Below are 19,197 nucleotides of genomic sequence, written 5' to 3' on the forward strand. Positions count from 1 at the left end.
TGCCTCACAAGAAACTGCACACGGATTCAAATCCTAAGATTAAGGGCCGTCTAATCCAACTGACAAAAAAAAATCTTTTGTATAGGCCTTTGTCAATGTAGTTAAATCTAGAAAGGAGACCCATTTTCTATTATTGTATTTTCTTTGGACAGGTATTATTGTCTTTTTTAAATTATATATTATGAAAGAAAAAAATAAAACAAAAACTATTCTTATTCAGAAGAGTGTTGGTAATCTGTACTTATGCCAAGTCCACTGCCTGGTTCAACAGATGCTGTCGAAAAATAAAAAGCATAATTGTGGTCAGAATAAAATGGTTAATTATTAAATGTTTATACCAAAATAATAAACAAGTTAATGCTTTGAATTATATTAACTTAGATAGATAAATATTAGAAAAAAACATATTAAACATTTTTTTTTGTTAAAAAAACATAGTTGGTTTTTAATCTTTTCTTATTCACAAATCACAACATAGCATGCATTGTCATATTGAGTTTGGTCTCTTATCCTCCGTTACCAATTTCTTCACTTTATTCTGGCAAGTGTTTCTTTTCTGCACTCATATTCATATATTGTTTTGGTTTAAGGTATATATATATATATATATATATATATATATCAAGATTATCCTTAGGGTGACCATGGTTGAGATATTATTTCCAGTTTTTTTGCAGGCCTTAACCTGCATTATTCCTCACATGAAACTCCAAGAGAAAATACTACATATTAAGACACTGATGATGATTATTGGCAGTGACATATATATCTAATATAATTAACCAAGCCCGTGAATCAGGTTAACTATTATTTCCTTATACTAAACAACAATCTAGGGGTTAGTTGGCTCAACTAATTAGGATAAAATAATAATATGATGATTCATTAATTAGAAACTAGGAGCTATATATGTATCTGCCACTGCTGCTAAAGGTTTCATCATGGCTGTGAAGTGTAGTTGTTGAGCAAAAAGAAAAAAACATGTGCCGCTCATCATGCAATAATTATTCTATTCTATCTATATCTATGTTTTTTCTTCTGTTACTCTGTGTAGATAATTCCTTAGAAGTAGTAGCATATGGAGATCCTACTCTTGGATTTAGTCCTGTTCCTTTGACACAAGCAAATTTGAAATTGCAAAAACCTTATGACATACCATTAGACCAAAGGTATAGCTATGAACATGGAATCCATCGGTTATGGGTCTATGCCGACGACAAGCCTCATGAACCAACCAGCCACACTCAACCTCGCACGGAAATTCGTATCTCAGTATGCTTAATTATTTTCAGTATATCAAAATTAAACTCTTTCTGTGTTCTTCCTTGTGTCGCAAGTAAACTCTAATTTAATATTTCAGGGGCTTGACTACAACTCAGGGGTGTGGCAATTTGAAGGGTATGGTTTTGTACCAAATGGAACATCTGGTGCTACAATAGCACAGATCCATGGTGCTGCACATGGTGCTACCACACTTATACTAAGAATATATAATAGTGGAGAAATGAGATACTACAGCAGAGATTTAGTGGCTAAAAATCTTTATGACAAGTGGTTCAGACTCAATATTATCCATGATGTTGATGGTGGAACCGTTTCGGTGTTCATTGATGGAAAGAAAAAGTTTCATACAAAGGATAAAGGTCCTGGAGACTTGTACTTCAAATGTGGTGTTTATGCAGCACCTGCTAATATAAGCTACTACATGGAATCAAGATGGAGAGGCATCAAAATTTATAGGTTATAATAATTTTGTTCATTCAATAATAATCCATTGTTGTTAGTATTCTCTGTTTAGTTGATCCAAGATTCAAAATTAAGTTGGTTTGCTCTCGAACCCAAGTTTAATCAACTGGTTGACCATATTATATTATGTCTAATCGAAGCTAAATTATTGGATTATATTATTGTTTGAAATGTTAGCTAATAATTTATTAGCTAACTAGCTAGCCCTGCTCAATAAATTAACACTTAATATTCGGCCCATCTAACGTGTACAAAACTAATGATGAATATTCCAGGATCTGAACTTGAATCTTATTCAGAGCACTTCATGGTGATTGGTCACCATGGTTTTGAAGCATTTGCAGGCCAAAACCTCCATTCACTCAACGACATATGAATCAAGTTATTTCATTACATATTTGAATTTTGAAGTTATAGATTTATTCCTAATTAAAACATTTTTTTAGTAGATCATACAATTATGAGTATAGATAGTTAATTAGTAATAACTGATATTGAGTACTTATCCTTGTTATGATTCTTTTACTTGTCGTAGCCTTTGATCAATGTAATTAATATCCTTATTACCCTCTAAACAAAGATGGGTACCAAAGAAATCACCCTTTCAAACATCAAATATATATAGAATCTTATAATCCTTAGTGATCCAAAGATGTGATCTAATTCTTAGGAACTTCAAAATACGATCCAGATTTGTAAGACTTGTATGCTTTGTGTCAAAATAATAATTGGTACAACTTTGAGAGCTATGTTCATTAGAACGTTTGAGATCATGTCCCACATCCGTGGGAAGAGGAACAAGCATCCAAGCCTTTGGTTATAAAAGAACAATTCTTGGACTCTGAAAAGCATACCTTTCTCGGCCTTTTGGCTAAGATCAAGTGTAGTATCTGTTCTTATCAGTTTAATATCTGATATGTGGGCCATTGGCCCACACGATATTAAATTTATTTTTTGAGGGGGATGGGCCATTACAGTAGCTTGCTACTGGGCTTGTCGAGCGTCGCCTAAGCCTTACACTATCGCATGGGCCTGGCGCACCCCACCTATTCAGTTTGAAATATTTCATTTTAACCCTAGAATACAATTATGTTTAACACAAGAATAAATTGAATACATTAGTATAAAGTGAAGAAATTTGAGTCTTCCACAACACAAAATTGATCCATTATAGGAGAACACAAATTAAACAAAAATACATAGGTAATTGCAAACTATGTGCTATAACTAATGAAACCAAGCTCTTATCCTCAACTTCTATTGCTACCGATTCTATTTTTCTTTTGGGATGATGAAATATACATCTTCAATACGTAATTATTAGTCAAACCTTCACAAAAATTACTTGACTGAAATCAATAGAATGTTATCCTCCTATTTTGAAAAATGCAAGGCTTAAAGCTCTCATCTAAAAAAATAACTATATAATGAATAAAAGAAAATACTTTACTTAGTGTGGGAAAAAAAAAAAAAAACTATACACCACCACACGGCACACAACACCACTTGGCTATTTGAAGAAAAAACCACTGCAAAGCATTTGGGTGATCCTCCACCGGAGATGGAGTTGGGAGCGGCAGCTCGGACGGTAGATGCCGGTGAAACGCGTCAACTGCCGCAGTAACACCATCTTCATCCTTAATCAACTTTGCAACTTCCATTGCTCGAGACTTCACCTGAAGGTTTATTATTAGAATCGAGTGGATCTAACCATAAATGTAACAGAAACCATGACCATAAGAAAAAGGACCTGAATTGAATATCCATTAAATCTAACATTCAAGGAAATATAGATGTTTCCATTTTCAACTTCAATGCTTAGTCATAGATTGTGTAGCTTGGACTCGAAGTTACCTCTGGCTGGAGCATGAACTTTATGGCATTTGATAAATTCTCAAGAGTGAGCTGAGAAATTGGAATTGGTGCTGGACCTAGCCCTTTTTGATATATTCTATCCCCCCAAAAGAATTGATCTCCGAAGAATGGAACGATGGTCGTCGGACACTGTTAGTTATGGTAGTTATATTAGTAATCAACCAGCACGAATGCTGAGACATAAACACAGTTTCTTATGCTACAATATTGAAACATTACCCCGGCTTTTAGTCCTGTAGCTGTGGTTCCAGCTCCACCATGATGCACCTGTATTTTGAGCAGAAATTTAATTATCTCCAGTTGATCACTCTGGCGTGATAAGCATTTTTTATTCTTTTTCTTTCCCAAATAACCCTGGAAGTGTAAATTTCGACTCACCACGGCGGAACATTGAGGAAACAACCAGTCGTGAGGGCATCCTTCTAGAAGGAAAACATTGTCAGGAACTTCTGTCACTGCATAATGGAACAAAATAACTATCCCAAACACAAGATGGAAGTGACATTGATCATGATCTAATTTCTGAACAAAGTGTAGATGACAAACCAAATCTAATGTGGTATTTAACATTGAGAATTCTGAAAATTAAGGAATAAAATTTGGAGGAGAATACTTACAGTTCCCGAGATTTCCCCATCCTCGATCGATGATTCCCCGTTGTTCGGTATCCTTCAGAGCCTCTATTATAACATCAGTAGCTCTTTTAGGATCTTCAAGAGGCTAACAAAGTAAAACACAATACTATCATTTAGAGGACTAACAAAAACTCCGTTTTTTATTATGTTGGATAATAAAAAGCTTGTTTTAAGACTTTATTAATGTTGTGAAGACATTAAAATTGCAGAAAAACTACTCATTTGTTCATACAAAATGACCCAGTTCAAGAGAAAACCACCATTACCATGCTCCCAAACCCAAAATATAATGGTTTTGAGCCTTTTTGGATCCATTCGACGAAATCCTTGCGTGGTTGGTACTTTGCTCCAACGTTTAAGAAACAATAACCAACAACATCAACTAAAGGTCCCCAATCTGTAAAATTTGTTAGATATTTTTAGCAATGGTAAGAAATTTGACACTACAAAGCATGCTTATCAAATATTTCAAGACAAATAGCGTGGTTTTATCAACAGAACATGTGTATGGAGCAAAAGAGTTCACTGAATTCAACTCCAAGTCAAAAGTTACTATGCAATTAAGCTACTCAAGAAACTAACATGGAACACTAATCATGTTTGTGCTTATTTGATCCATGTCCATACCACTAGGCTTGGGAACAACATGAGGACTCCACATATATGCAGTTGGTAAATGAGATATCGATCCACGGTACATGCTGAAGTATGCAATAGGAGCAAGCTTCAATTTCCTTTTCCTGAAGTCATTAATAATTCCTCGGATCCCCCACCATATCAGAAGATCAACAATTATATAGGACAGCTGGATGCAATGAAACATGATTACTGGTAAACTTCTCCAGCAACATATTACACAATTATCGAAATTCAGAATGCAGACAGTTGTTCAAGAAAAGTACATACCCAGTAACCAGCACTTTGCGGAACACGAGCCAGAGGATGTGGGAACTGATATGTTGGCCTGCCTATTGAGAAAACATATATGTGAGAAGTGATTCCAAGAAAGAATTTAGAAAGAAATATAGGCTTAATGGTTATTATGAGTCAGGAATCATGGAATCATCTGTATCTTATGAAACCAATATAGCCTTAGCCTTCTATATCAAAAGTAAATAACATAAATTTCCACTTAATGATCATTATTATGACTTTAACTTACGTCCAAGGCATCGTGAAGAATATGTGTATCGGCACTCCAAGGGCTTCAGCAACGTGTACATGTCCTACAAACCATGAAATATGATTCATTTCATCTCTTATGAATTGGAGAAACAATACACATGTAAATGGAAAAGAAAGAAATGAAAATAAATGGCAAAGTATGAAATGAAGAAGAACACAAAGTACATTAGGCTTCTAACCACTCACCACAAGCGGTGGGATTCGCAATAATAGCCTGAGCTCTGAAAGGAACGCCAGTTTCCAAATCAGGTGCGGTGCATGCCGGAAGAAGAGAATCAACTATGGCCTTCAGCTGCTTTCTTTGAATAGATATTTCAGTCGGACCGGAGGGGATTAAACCTTTGTTCCTCACCATATCTAGTATAAGAAAAACATAGTATAATTTCAAGGACCAAGGATAGAAAATATTGCATCAAAGTATTAAACTATTAAGTGGAGAGGTTCATGATTGGTAAATACTGCATTAAACTCTTACATGCTGCCAAAGCACGAGGATCGCCACCCAAAGGATAGAAATCTACACCAGCAGACTTTACAAATGTGTCGAAATCGGCATGTGTTGCCAGCCTAACATGGTGACCATACTCCTGCTAGCAATAATAAAGTATGAGTTCAGAAAAGTTGACAATCTGGATAGAGTTCATTGAAAGTAGTTGGAAATATTGATTGCATCCTACGAAACAGATCATTGTCACACATGATCTCATGAAAGAATTGGTCAGGAATATTCAAACATGCCTGAAGTTTTTTCGCAATGGCCAAAAAAGGTTGTACATCGCCTCTAGTTCCAACCACAAGAATGACAATTTGCAGCTGTGGAATTGATTTCTTTGATTCAGAAATAAGACTTCCACTCAATGTTGAATCTTCAAAAGATTGAAACTCCAATAATTCTGATGCAACAGGTGCACTTTTCTCTAGATCAACTTCAACAGTCCCATCATTTTGTATTCTCACTAGGTTGGCAATCAGTTTTTGCTGAGAAAATTGAAAGAATTTAGCAACTCTAATGCATAAATCACAAATAAAAGGAGAATTTCAAGAAGAGAGCTATGTCATGCTACATATTTTAAAATATAGATTTCATATTCTTAACAGAACAAAATAATAATATCAAAATGTAAAGTCAGCTCCTAAGCATGATTATGCAGCATATACATACAAGTAATTAAGTGTTCTTCAATATATACTTGAAATAACACTAACATCTAAGCATATAACTTAAATTAGACTAAAAATGCACAAGCACAAACATGAAAATCAAAACGATGTAAATAAGATGACACTTATATGTACCTTGTCACGCTCGGACAACCTGTCCAATATTAGTTCATGCCTCGGAGATCCCCATTTTTCCATCATTGATCTAGTAAGCATAACTTCATGACCAGAAATAAGCAGGTTCCTCTCAGTTCCAGCAGTCTCTCTGGTGAAATGCTCCAAACCTTCAAGAACAATATTCAACTTTTTATACTATGTCATAGCATCAAATATGCTTGCCATTCATACATACTTAAAGATATAAATGTTAGTTCAACCGAAAAACATATCGAAGAGAAGACATGAAGCAAGAACACAGTCCATAACCTACATTACAACAATTCTAGTGCTTAATTTACAGTCATCAACTACCTAATAGGCTAACAAAAGAAACTTTTGACAAGAATCTGATGAGAACTAACCTCCTCGAGGCGAAGAGCCAACTTTTGATGATCTCTGGCCTAGACGATCCTCACATTCCTCTTCCTCTTCACAAGAAGTCGAATCAAACCGTTCATCTGGAAGCTTACTCTCAGCTATAACCAATCCATCGTCACTCATTCTCCTGAGATCTTTATTCTGTATGCTAACAAAGCCTTCTAAAAATTCCTTGGACAAGTATCCAATCCCATTGGTATTACTGCCCATTCCCATAATCTGTATTTTCAACTCTCATTCACTTTTTCTGGTTCTAACTCTGCCAATTCCATAAACAACAAATAAACCCAGCAACCAAACTATAGCACCCTCTAAACACACTTCACTAAAGAGTAAATTTTTCTTTTTTCTTATGTATCAAACCTTTACTAAGCTCACAAACCCATAAAGTACTTCAAAACCAGTTCCATGGCATCTGAACATTCTCCATCTCCACTTTTAGCCCTTTTTTTCAATCACCCTATAAACAGGTGGCAAGTGGGGGATCAAAAAAGACCAAACACAACACTAAATAATTGAAAGCTTTATACAACCCACCAGTCAATCAAGCACAAAGAACGTTCGGTAAACATAAAGCTAAAGACTTTTTCCAATTCTAACCTTGACCCAGCTCTATCAAGCTATACCATCACTTTCAGCACAAAGAACAAGAGAGAAAGCTTCACTTAACTGAAACAGGGTGGCATCTGAAGAAGAGATTGCAGCAGAATGGAATCATAATAACTTTATTCGCCATTTACACCAATCATGGCATTGCTACTTGCTTCAACTCAAGTACCCAAAAAAAAAACGCTGGAAAATGGAAGGATTTTAATAAATAAAAAGAAAAAAATTGATTTTTTTTTTTTTTGAGATGGGTTTGAGGTGGTAGTTGTTTTGGACAAGGAAGTTGTTTCATTTAACCATTTCAGTGTCAGAAACATAACAGCAACGAAGTTAGGATTACAAAGATGTCAATTTTTGTGAAGGTGACCCTCCATTCTTCCAGAGAGGAAAACAAAATTCCCTGTAAAAGGAAAAAAAGATAATATCTGAATATATTTATATATATTAAATATCAACCATCAAATTAATTATTGTATATTTGAATATATTTATATTTTTTAAGATATTAAATATGTATTTTTATATAAAGTAACTCAATTTTATATATACAGTACATAATAATTATTTAGTATAATATTACAGAAACGATTGATTAAGATATTCATAAGATCTTTTTTTTTTCATAAAATATTATTAGTTTATTATTTAATAAGATAAAGTATTAAATTAGTTCTTTGTATTTGGGTCAATCATGTTTTAGTCGTTAAGGTTAAAGTATTCTATTTAAATTTAAAAATATTTTATTTAGTTTCAATGTAGTCTCTCCATAATGTCAATGTTAAATAATTAACGAAACTCAATTTTCAGATAAAAAAAACTTACATAACCAAATTCTTCGATGGCCGAGTGGAGTTCTCCGTAGTAGAAATGATAATGGCCTTGTCTTTGTCGTCACCGACAAACTTCACCCTAAAAAACGAGTTCTCAACAATCAACATTTAACAATGTTCTCCATGTGCTTGAACCAAAATCAATGATTTGTGATAATGCATCTGTTGCCGCCGATTTTATACCTCTCCTACAAAAAATAACATTAAAATTTAGTAAGACGGTGATATTAATTATATAAATATAATACTTTAAACTTTAAAAATTAAAATAAAATTAAACTTAATATAATAGATTAATTTAATACTTTTCATATTTAATTAATATTGCTTCCTTGTAAAAGTCACAAAGATTATTAATTTAATAAGAAAATAAAGCACATCAGGATCTCTAAAATTAGTAATATCTTAGATGACGTATCAAAATGAGAACTAGGAAAGTAGGATATACATCATCTCTTTTGACTAACATGTCACCAAGCAAATTAAATCATTCTGCAAATATATATAGTTTATATTGGATTCTTATCAACTAAGTTACTAAAATATCCAAATAGGAGATTCGAGAAAAAAAAAAACTTAAAAATGACCTTTTGATACCCATAAATATATAAATAATAATGTTCTTACATTTGACTGCAGTTTTTTCTTCCAATAGTTTTAATATGTATTAAAGAATATACAAATACAATACACACAAGAAGACTATGATGTACACGCAACAGAGAACAAAATAACAAGTAAATATTTGGAAAACTTCTTGTTTTTTTTTCTATGAAGCTTCGACGACATATTAATTATTATTTTGGTTATGCGCACTTATCAGTTACTACTTAGATCATAAGTCCAATATTGTACATGAATTGGTTTAGTGAAAACTACAAATCATCATGCATTAGCCAGCGATAATATACCCAAAAAAAAATTAAAATAGGACAATATATATTTAATTAAGTTTTACTGCCATTTTATATTTCCATACAGTATTAGTACTTTAATATTTTTTTATAGTATTTTAACTGATGACTCTAATGAGCTAATTCAAAAAATAGTTAATATATGAATAAATTTATTTTTCGGCCCGTTGAGGACCATTTTTTTTTTCGCATGAGTTAATTCTTTTTTACATAATACTTTTCCTCTTTTTTTTCATCTTGGTTCTGAGTTGTGACACCATAGTACTTGAAACTTTTTTAATTAGTATTTTCTTTTATTGTCGTAAAACTCACTTTTGAATCATAAAAAGGCCTAACATGGGCTTGAATCAAAGTCCTTTCCCCATTTGTTTTTGCCTTTTTTTCGTTCGAACAACAAAATTCTCGTGACAGAAAAACATATTAGAATTGGCCGCTCTAACCAACAGAGTTAATAGGGCATTTGTGCTTGAAAATGTTACTCATAAGTGATAACATAGATTTCACAGTTAAAATATAAATATTCAGTTAGTTACCAGACTATTTTCTTGTTAATTAAAATGTTTTTTTGGTTTCTCATGGTATTTCTCAATCCGATAGGTCAAGGACTAATCCGTCGCGAATCTGAGCTTCATTTACCGCTGGCCAATACGTTGCTACATGCATAAAGCGGAATTCGAACCCCCAACACTTGATTGTGTAATCAACTTCTTTCTTCTGTTTTTATTTCTTCTTTTTTTTCCTTGCTAAGAGGTGCAGCGGATTCAAATCTTAGTTCTGTCTAAAAAATTGATATATGGAACCTGTTGAAAAAGAAAAGGGGTGTGTGAGTTTGTAAGGGTATTTGACCAAAAAAAAAAATCTTAAACTTATGAAAGTTTAACAATATTCAAAAGTATAATCAAATCTCATTTAATTTATGAAAATTGAGTAAGGTTGAAGCTAGTTTATTTTATTTATGTCAAAAACATTAACGATTTGTTTGGGCACTATTTTCGAAATTTTTTTTAAATGATATTTTTTTTAAAAATTTTTTACAAAATAAAAGTGATTTTATATTTAAACATCTCATGTAAAAAGATTTATTATTTATCAATTATGTTTGGGTAAAATAACATAAAAGTACTTTCTTATTCATTTATTACGTGAAAAATATTTTTTTTAAATATCTCTTAAAAAAAGATGTAAATCGTAGTTTCTGAACAAAAATATTTTTTTCTAATATTTTTTTATCATTAAAAATTTACTAAACACACAAAAAATAAAAAATATTTTTTATCGATTTAATAACGTCCAAACAAGTACTAAAATATTCTTATTCTTATAAGATTATATAATATTAAATTTAGAAATTTGAATTTATTTAAAAACAAAAAGCTATTGTAACAATATTTCAAATCCAAATCCAAATGTCCGCGAGATCCTGCATTGTTATACAAAGGAGAATAACACACTCGTCTAAATAAAACCAATTAACCCTATTCAAAAAAGATAAAACCAATTAAACCTACTGAAAAAAGATATGGGTGGAGTTGATCAATGGGCAGGCATACATCATGATATGTTGAATCAAATTACAAAGCGGTTCCATTCATACAATGAATACCTTCAACTTCGATTCGTTTGCAAGCAATGGAACTTCAATAATCCACTGATTACCAGTGGCAACAAAGTTCCATGGCTGCTATTACCTATTGCTACTGCTGCTGCTAAAAATTCTTTGAAAGAGGACGACATCTATGGTAATCAAAACGAAGGCACCGTACGAATGTAATCCATTTACATCTAGATATGATTTTCTTTTTTTTTGATCGGTGGATTAGACAACTCTCAATCCTAGATACCCCAACAGATTAGACAAACCCCAATCCTAAGTACACAACACACCTACACATTCCTCACATATTTTTATAATTTTTCTCAATTGCATTTTCTAGGGTTTGAATCCTAGACCTTGAGATAGGGAGGAGGGAGAAATGCCACTAGAGCCAAGGCTCATTGGCAGATATGATTTTCAATTTTCATGCATAAAATGAATGTTTGGAAGGTTACTACGAATTCAGCACCTAACAATGATCATTACAATGGTTTTATGGCCGTGGTCATATACGGACCTTGTCGAAAATTGGCCTTTTACAGGCCCAATGATAGGCCCAATGATCGGAGATGGATCAAGTTTCCAACAAGTCATGAGGAGATTATGGATGTCATATTTTTTTAAGAGAATATATATGCAGTGGACTATGACTTCCAACTGTATGAATCTATTCTTAATATATAAAAGTAGGTACATAGGTTTACCCACGTTATTTTTAAATTATTTCTCTTCTTTTACTAACGCCATGTCAGCACCAACGCTTACTTGGCAAAATTTTAGAATCCATCACTCAAATCTTGTCAAATCAACTTTTATTTTCACATTAAAAAAAACACAAAAAACAACTAAAAAACACAATAAAAACCAACAAATTAACTTTTTTCAAATAAATCCTTATTTCTAAAACAACAAAAACACAAATTAACATTTAACAAAAAGCTCTCAAAACCAAAGAGCTTATTACTTTTCTAAAATCCTCACCCTCTTACCACCTCTCCGTACCAATATCCTACTTCCTCCATCCTCTTCTGGTCTCATCTTATTTCCTCCATCCTCTTTCGGTCCCATGAGCCATTGTTTTTTCCTTAAAACAAATTATACATTGCGATGTTCATCTCCGGCGGAGCCTCATTGCATAAATTGTAAAAATCAGGACAAACTCCATTCTTTCTCTTGCAGTTTCCCTGCCAGAGCTCGATTCTGGGTCTCAAAACAACGTCACAATTCGGCGGCGCCAACGTAAGAAATTTATCCCAAGTATCTTCCTAAAGATTTTTAACTTTGCCGTTTACTCTTCTCATTGTTCAATATCATTTTCAATAGCCCTATTTATTTGTTATAAATAATAACATTTTTAATTGTGAACTCATTGCAAGTAGCACAAGTTTATGTATTCATCTTTTTTAAACTGTTTTGTCCAACGCTCACAACCAAAATTAATGTGCATTTAAAATTATTGCTCCTTATATACTATCGATTGCAATATTTCATCATCAAATTATAAATTGTTATTTTACATGTGAAATACTTCTTCTACAATTTACATTTACGTGTTCCTCTTTTTCAAATTGTTATTCCACATGTGCAGTATTACTTCCACAATTTACTTTGAATAGATTATCATTCTTTAACCATGTCTTATTCTCTTTATTGTAGAAGAATTTGCAGTGGTAATGACAGACCGAAAGAGTTAATACTCAAAATTGCTAGATAAAAATCAACCAATCATTATTTAGTAAAATGTTTTAAAAAAATTAAAACAAAAACTCTTATCTATTATTATTCAATTGAAACATCAAGTACTAATTAAATGCAATAAATATACATTAAAAGTATCATAATAATAATAATTATAAAAAATTTCAGTTACAAATATTCAAATTCTACAATTTATACATATTAAGACTCTTACTACTCTTCATTTCTTAATCTTTTATACTAATTGTCAAAAATTTCTTAAATTTAATATAACATTTTTATATGTTTTTCATTCTCATTCATTTATTTTTTTCATTATTTACAAACAAAGAAACCACAAGAAAAGACAAAGTGTAGCCATTAATGCAAATCGAAAAATGAAAAAAAAAAAAGAAAATGCAGTTTTGTATAACTCTAATATAAATAACCTATATCTTTTTTAAAAATAAATAAATTCAAAATCTATTTATAATATGTTCTCTAAAATTTTTTAATATAACATTTATTAAAATATATTATATAGTATAAATAATTTATTTCTTCGCGCATTGCGCGGGTCTCACTCTAGTTTGATATAAAAGAAAAGTTAGAGCCAGTGAGAAGAATTTACCAAGGCAGACCTCTTTATAAACTTGACACCAATTTTGTCCAATATAACTATTTGATTGGTTGTGATGATGGAAGTTTATTGATGCTCGTAAGACATGTTAGTTTGGCGAGGGGATTTAAACGGTGGCAGGATTATGAGACTATCAAATTCGATATTTATAAATTGAATAAAGAAAAATGCTATTTGTACAACACTAATCAGCCTTTAATCAGCCTTTAATAACATTTAATTATTTTTTTTATTGAAACACTCTTCTATTTTTTAGGTACATATCTATAAATTAATTTAATTTAAATATTAAAATCGAAAATGTCTCTAACTACTTGTACACTTCATAGGAGAACTAGTTATTGGAACTTTGACGTGGGGTAAGCTTCACATAACAAATACAGCGGGTTATTCCTTTTTTCCCGTAACACTCACTCACCCTGCATAGCTGAAGCCTCCTCTCAGTTTGATTTTATTTGATTTTATCAATAGAATTGTTATAAATAAAATATTTTGAGTAAAGAAGCAAAAAAAATTCTAAAATTTAAGAGAAAAGATTTAACTGATATGATCATAAAAATTGTGTTTTTATTTTTTAATTATAACACATCTAATAGTATGATATTATATACAAAATATTTTTAAAATATATCCAAAATCGTAAAATTCTAGTTTTTACGACTTATTATATACAAAATATTAATTTCTTACTTATTGTACTTTTGATAAAATGCAGGATCTGTTTCAGTGATGAATGGTCGAATATAATTATATACACAAACTAAAATATTTTTAATTGTAATTTTTTTTTCAATTGTAACACATCTAAAATTATTAAATTATACAAAAAATATTTTTGAAACACATCTAAAATCATAAATTTAAAATTTAAATTTAAACACTAAAAAATAATTGTAACACATCTAAAATTATGAAGTTATATAGAAAATATTTTTAGAACACATCCAAATTCATAAATCTAAAATTTAAATTTAAACATTAAAAAACAAGAGTAACACATCTAAAATTATGAAGTTATATAGAAAATATTTTTGAAACACTTCCAAAATCCAGAAACTGCACATGCAAAAATAATTTAGCATTGTAATATATATGAAAATATCTTCAAGCCATTTATTCGATTTTTATTTTAAAAAAATAAAAAATTTATACAGAATAATAAAGAAAGTAATGGTGTCAGAAACCCATCCAAACTTTAGATATGTATTTAAATTATAAGATATTAATAATTAAATATATTAAATCTGAAACAGAAATTTAAAATTTAAAATTTAAAATTTAAATTTTAGTTTTATTTAGTTTGTATTTTGAATGTGTATTTAATTTTAAAAAGACATTAAATCTATTCATAATTTTTAAATGTATTTGTTTTAATTTTTTTAAAATTATTGTAATAAAAGGCTGAATATTGTACCATTTTTAAAGGATACCTAGTTGAATTGTTGAATAAAAAGGCAAAAGTATGGTCAAGAATATATGACTTAGAGAATTATGTATTAATAGTTGGATTCAATTCTTCAATTCAGATATTAGCGGACAGTTACAAAGGAAATAAGATCTATTTTACTGATAATATGTTTGGATTACACGCAGAAGATGATGTTTGGCGCCATGACATTGGCATCTACAATTTAGAAGATGAGAGTTGTAAGAGAGTATTATCAAATGTTAATTTTTGTTGTTCTCCTATTTGGATATTACCTTAGTTTAATCTTTTTCTTTTTTTCTGGATTTTTTATTTGTACTTTTGGATAAAGACATGTTTGCCTCTTTTTTATTATTAGCATACAAGTTTGATATATAATGGTGAGATGTGTTTAATTAGTTTAGTTAAATATTATTTATTTGTGTGCATATTGACGGTTTTCTCATAAATTATAATTAGAATGAAATTCATACAATATGCAGTAAATAGTTATTTATCAAAGATTTAATCCTGACAAAACTAATTATAAAAAAATTTATTTGACGTTGTACACATAAAATCATTAAATTTAAATCTTGTGACATTTATAAAAAAATTTTGGTTTTTGTTCGGTCAAACAACTAACAAAAAGTCTTATGAGCTAATAGGCTATTTATAATATTATATTTATCTTTGGTGAAAAGTAAAAAATACAACATTCTTTAAAAATTAATTTGTTATAAAAAAATTAAAACTTAACAATAATTGAATACTTAACAATCTCACTTATTGCCAATGAGTAATAGTTCAAATGGTATAGTCTCCTCATATTCAATTAAGAGGTTGTGGGTTCGAGTCTCCTATCTTTGATAAAAAAAAAATCTCACATATTAAATTATTCTATATTTATTTTCCACGTCATCATTTAATTTTTTCTTTTTTAAATATATAATATATCACCACTTTTACTAAAACACTCTTATAATAATAATGATAATAAAAAATAAAAAGAACTGTACAAATGATAGCAAATTTTCATTTCATTTGATTTGATTTTTCTCTACAATGATATATAATTCTTTAAAACAGCTTTTTGTGGTCAATGTTTGAATTTGTCATGAACTATTTTTATTATTATTATTATTATAAGATTTTGTTCTCCTACTAATCTCTTTCTCAAGCTCTTCTAACCCTCCCACTTCTTCAATTTCCTGCACCACAAGAAACATATGTAAGCATCCAAAAATATAATAATTTAAAATAAAAAAAATAATAAAGGGAGAAATAAACAAGAATATATGTAACTCTCTAACCTTTGGTCCCAAAAAGAGGCCATATGGCACCCCATTGAATTTGTCCGAATGGTGAAGCTGAAATCAATAAATAAATAAATAAGAGAGACAAATTAAACAACAAAATCTTGATCTCGGTACTGTATCAGATCATTTTCACAAATAAACAAACATCAACATGTGTTTCCTCCCTATGTTCCTATTAATAAACCAATCATACTATCATAGCCTAATATATAGTATAGCATCCATAAATTAGGGAAATTATAATGTTACTTCTATTTTTATAATGCTACTATTTTTTCTATAAATTCATAGAAACATACAATTAATAAAAAAAATGTAATGAGTGACATTATCAAAAATAGGAGAGGAATAATTATCATTTCTCCATAAATTAACATGAATTGAATTAAGAAATTGAAGATGTAATAGATGAATTAATTAGTTTACTTTGTGAGCAGCAGCAACTCTTCTGAAGTAGGGAACATTGGCAATGGGACCTACAGGGAATCTCCTATGAACCAAGCCATCGTGCACAAACATGTAAGCCATTCCAAACACTGTGATTCCAAGACCCTGCACCATTATACTCAAATCAATTAATTAATCAAGAAATTCAATTCTGACTGCGTTAGTTCTTTTAGATTATCATTCACACGATAGATACAAAAAAAAAACAGTTATTTATATCGTGAAAATTTAGATACAGTTAATTGTCTTTACGTAAAGTTAATAGCTAAATATTGTTAGATGATTTAAATGTTTAAGTAAATTATTATCTAAGAATTTTCAACTGTCAACTTCGCAAGAATGCAACACGTCAACTTCGCAAGAATGCAACACGTGAATGGTCACAGCACTTAATAAAACAAAAAAAAAAAAGTAAAAGATTATTATATATATACTTACAGCACCAAAGCAGAGGCCAGGGACTAGTCCTTTGTGGAAGAAACCGAAGGAGAGAAGAGCAATGGCAGGAACAGCGTTTATTATTGCAAACACATCGTTCAATTCGAAGGGTCCATCTCTTGGTCTATGGTGGGACTGCAATTTTATTCAAACCAAAATTTCACTTCTTTTTGTCCTTTGCTTTATTCTTTTTTAAGATAGATATCATATCACATACTTTACACTGATTTGTTGATCACGGATTCCGAAGGATAAACCAAAATCACAATCATTCTAATTTCTTTTTTTTTTTTGGTAAAACAATCATTCTAATTTCAATACTTATACTTTGAGTTTGGGCCTTGCATTTATAAAACTATTAAAAAATTATGACGAAAACTCACATGATATTGTATTCGCAAGTCAAAATAATAGTTATGACTTTGAAATTAGGATGAATATAACCAAAAGGTTTAAAAGTAAGACTAAGCACCGACAAAGTCTAAATTGAGATTATGAATCTTGATTCTCTACTGTGTTTTGGAAAGCTTCATTTGGAAGTTATAATTAAATAAAATAAAAATTAAATTAAATTAAATTACCTCGTGCATGTGCCACAAGGAAGCATGCCAGAGAGCTCTGTGTGCCCATCTAGCCCAAAATTCCATACCCACCTGAAACAATATCATCACACATCATATGCTATACCCAAATTTCACATAGAATTGGAAGCAATCAAATTCTGAATTTGTAAAATTTTGTAATGTAAGGGACTTACAGCAGCACCAACTGAGAGAGCAAATGTGCCAAACATTTCAAACAACGGAATTTCTCCACCATACACCAACCACCAACTCTCAATTTCAGATTAACTAACACATGTTTGAAGTATTCTTAATTAATCAAACGGAATTCAATAATTTTGATGCTGACACTGTAAGAATCCATTCGCGGAATGCACGTATTATTACTGTTAGATAACAATTTAGTTAAGGTGAATTATAAGGTACAGATGTAAGTTATATTATATGATATATATATATATTTCTCTATTTTAGATTTTCTACTTACATATTTGTTTTGAATAAGAAATAGTTGAGATGTTTGCTTCATATTATATATATGCGTTTTCAACTATTACTACACACTAACTATATTGGTTAAAAATTCAACCACCAATTATTCCTTCTCTTTCTCTTTAACAGATTCTTGTACCAATACAAGGATTGAAGACTGCAATATTGTCTCTGGTGATGATTGTATTGCAGTTAAGAGTGGTTGGGATGAGTATGGAATAAAATTTGGAATGCCAAGCCAACACATAGTAATTAGAAGGCTTATATGTGTATCCCCTGATAGTGCTATGATTGCATTAGGCAGTGAAATGTCTGGTGGAATCCAAGATGTTAGAGCCGAAAACCTCACTGCTATCGATACTGAATCGGCCGTTAGGATCAAAACTGCAGTTGGTAGAGGAGGATATGTTAAGGACATATTTGTTAAGGGAATGAACTTGAACAATATGAAATATGTGTTTTGGATAACAGGTTCTTATGGATCACACGCTGACAATGATTTTGATCCAAAAGCACTTCCTGATATTAGTGGCATAAACTATAAAGATGTCATAGCAGATTACTGCAATTATACAGCAAAACTTGAAGGGATTCCTAATGATCCTTTTACAGGAATCTGTATATCTAATGTGAGTATCACAAATAGTGACATGAAGAAATTGCAATGGAATTGCACTGATGTTGAAGGTTTTTCAAGCAATGTTAGTCCTGTCCCTTATGAATTGCTATCACAGAAGGAAGAGAAGAAATTTGATTGTCCTTTTCCAGATGAAAAACTTCCCATTGAAAGTGTTATGTTGAAGACTTGTTCCTTTAAAAGTGTCTAATTCTTATAGTAATATGATTATGAATGTAGTTAAATTTTGAATCCAATATCCATTATAGTAAAAACAGTATTGTGATCTATGTATTTAGGAGATTTTAGTGAAATGAAGTTGTATTACTATTACAATTTACAAATATATAGTGACTATTTTACAAAATTTATTTGCTATTCAGCTTTATTCTGCTTTATGCTGTTTGACAACAAGGTTCAATTTGTCTTAAGCCTGTTTAAACTATGTTTTCCAACAAATATAATGCATAAGGAGCAAGAGATTCTATTTTTCTGCAATCTAGCCTCACACACCTTC

General features: G+C 30.7%; 4 protein-coding genes and 1 non-coding gene across 7 annotated transcripts; 3 read left to right on the forward strand and 2 right to left on the reverse strand.

Moving 5' to 3' along the window:
* The first annotated feature begins 957 nt into the window (after nucleotides 1-957).
* LOC140184632 (citrate-binding protein-like) lies at nucleotides 958-1,880 on the forward strand. Its single transcript, XM_072236566.1, has 2 exons — nucleotides 958-1,272; nucleotides 1,361-1,880. Exons 1-2 carry the CDS (start codon nucleotides 982-984, stop codon nucleotides 1,745-1,747), a joined length of 678 nt encoding a protein of 225 aa, XP_072092667.1. The 5' UTR covers nucleotides 958-981; the 3' UTR covers nucleotides 1,748-1,880.
* Nucleotides 1,881-2,596: 716 nt separating this feature from the next.
* On the forward strand, nucleotides 2,597-2,792 carry LOC112804307 (U2 spliceosomal RNA). The gene has a single exon (XR_003202921.1). It is a non-coding gene; the product is annotated as a U2 spliceosomal RNA (small nuclear RNA).
* Nucleotides 2,793-2,838: 46 nt separating this feature from the next.
* Nucleotides 2,839-8,145, reverse strand: LOC112803000 (sterol 3-beta-glucosyltransferase UGT80B1). Of its 3 annotated transcripts, XM_025846449.3 has the most exons (16): nucleotides 7,810-8,091; nucleotides 7,503-7,599; nucleotides 7,124-7,398; nucleotides 6,738-6,886; nucleotides 6,180-6,419; nucleotides 5,917-6,028; nucleotides 5,628-5,798; nucleotides 5,419-5,482; nucleotides 5,163-5,220; nucleotides 4,884-5,061; nucleotides 4,523-4,653; nucleotides 4,239-4,341; nucleotides 4,000-4,076; nucleotides 3,841-3,888; nucleotides 3,601-3,750; nucleotides 2,839-3,422 (listed from the first exon to the last, which is right to left on the reverse strand). In XM_025846449.3, the coding sequence occupies exons 3-16, from the start codon at nucleotides 7,353-7,355 to the stop codon at nucleotides 3,222-3,224; spliced, it is 1,914 nt and encodes a 637-aa protein (XP_025702234.1). In that variant the 5' UTR covers nucleotides 7,356-7,398; nucleotides 7,503-7,599; nucleotides 7,810-8,091; the 3' UTR covers nucleotides 2,839-3,221. The 3 variants fall into 3 exon arrangements, with proteins under 3 accessions (XP_025702234.1, XP_025702233.1, XP_072093998.1); XM_025846448.3 differs by having other exon boundaries at nucleotides 7,503-8,145; XM_072237897.1 differs by having other exon boundaries at nucleotides 7,124-7,599; nucleotides 7,810-8,071.
* A 7,682-nt stretch (nucleotides 8,146-15,827) lies between these two features.
* Nucleotides 15,828-17,671, reverse strand: LOC112803001 (beta-carotene hydroxylase 2, chloroplastic-like). The gene is made up of 5 exons (XM_025846450.3): nucleotides 17,591-17,671; nucleotides 17,010-17,144; nucleotides 16,551-16,676; nucleotides 16,119-16,175; nucleotides 15,828-16,016 (listed from the first exon to the last, which is right to left on the reverse strand). Exons 1-5 carry the CDS (start codon nucleotides 17,654-17,656, stop codon nucleotides 15,921-15,923), a joined length of 480 nt encoding a protein of 159 aa, XP_025702235.3. The 5' UTR covers nucleotides 17,657-17,671; the 3' UTR covers nucleotides 15,828-15,920.
* Nucleotides 17,672-18,153: 482 nt separating this feature from the next.
* LOC112804050 (probable polygalacturonase) lies at nucleotides 18,154-18,993 on the forward strand. Its single transcript, XM_025847484.2, has one exon. It carries the CDS (start codon nucleotides 18,295-18,297, stop codon nucleotides 18,889-18,891), a length of 597 nt encoding a protein of 198 aa, XP_025703269.2. The 5' UTR covers nucleotides 18,154-18,294; the 3' UTR covers nucleotides 18,892-18,993.
* Nucleotides 18,994-19,197: the final 204 nt, after the last annotated feature.

Source organism: Arachis hypogaea, chromosome 5, assembly GCF_003086295.3.
Source record: "Arachis hypogaea cultivar Tifrunner chromosome 5, arahy.Tifrunner.gnm2.J5K5, whole genome shotgun sequence".
NCBI lineage: Eukaryota > Viridiplantae > Streptophyta > Magnoliopsida > Fabales > Fabaceae > Arachis > Arachis hypogaea.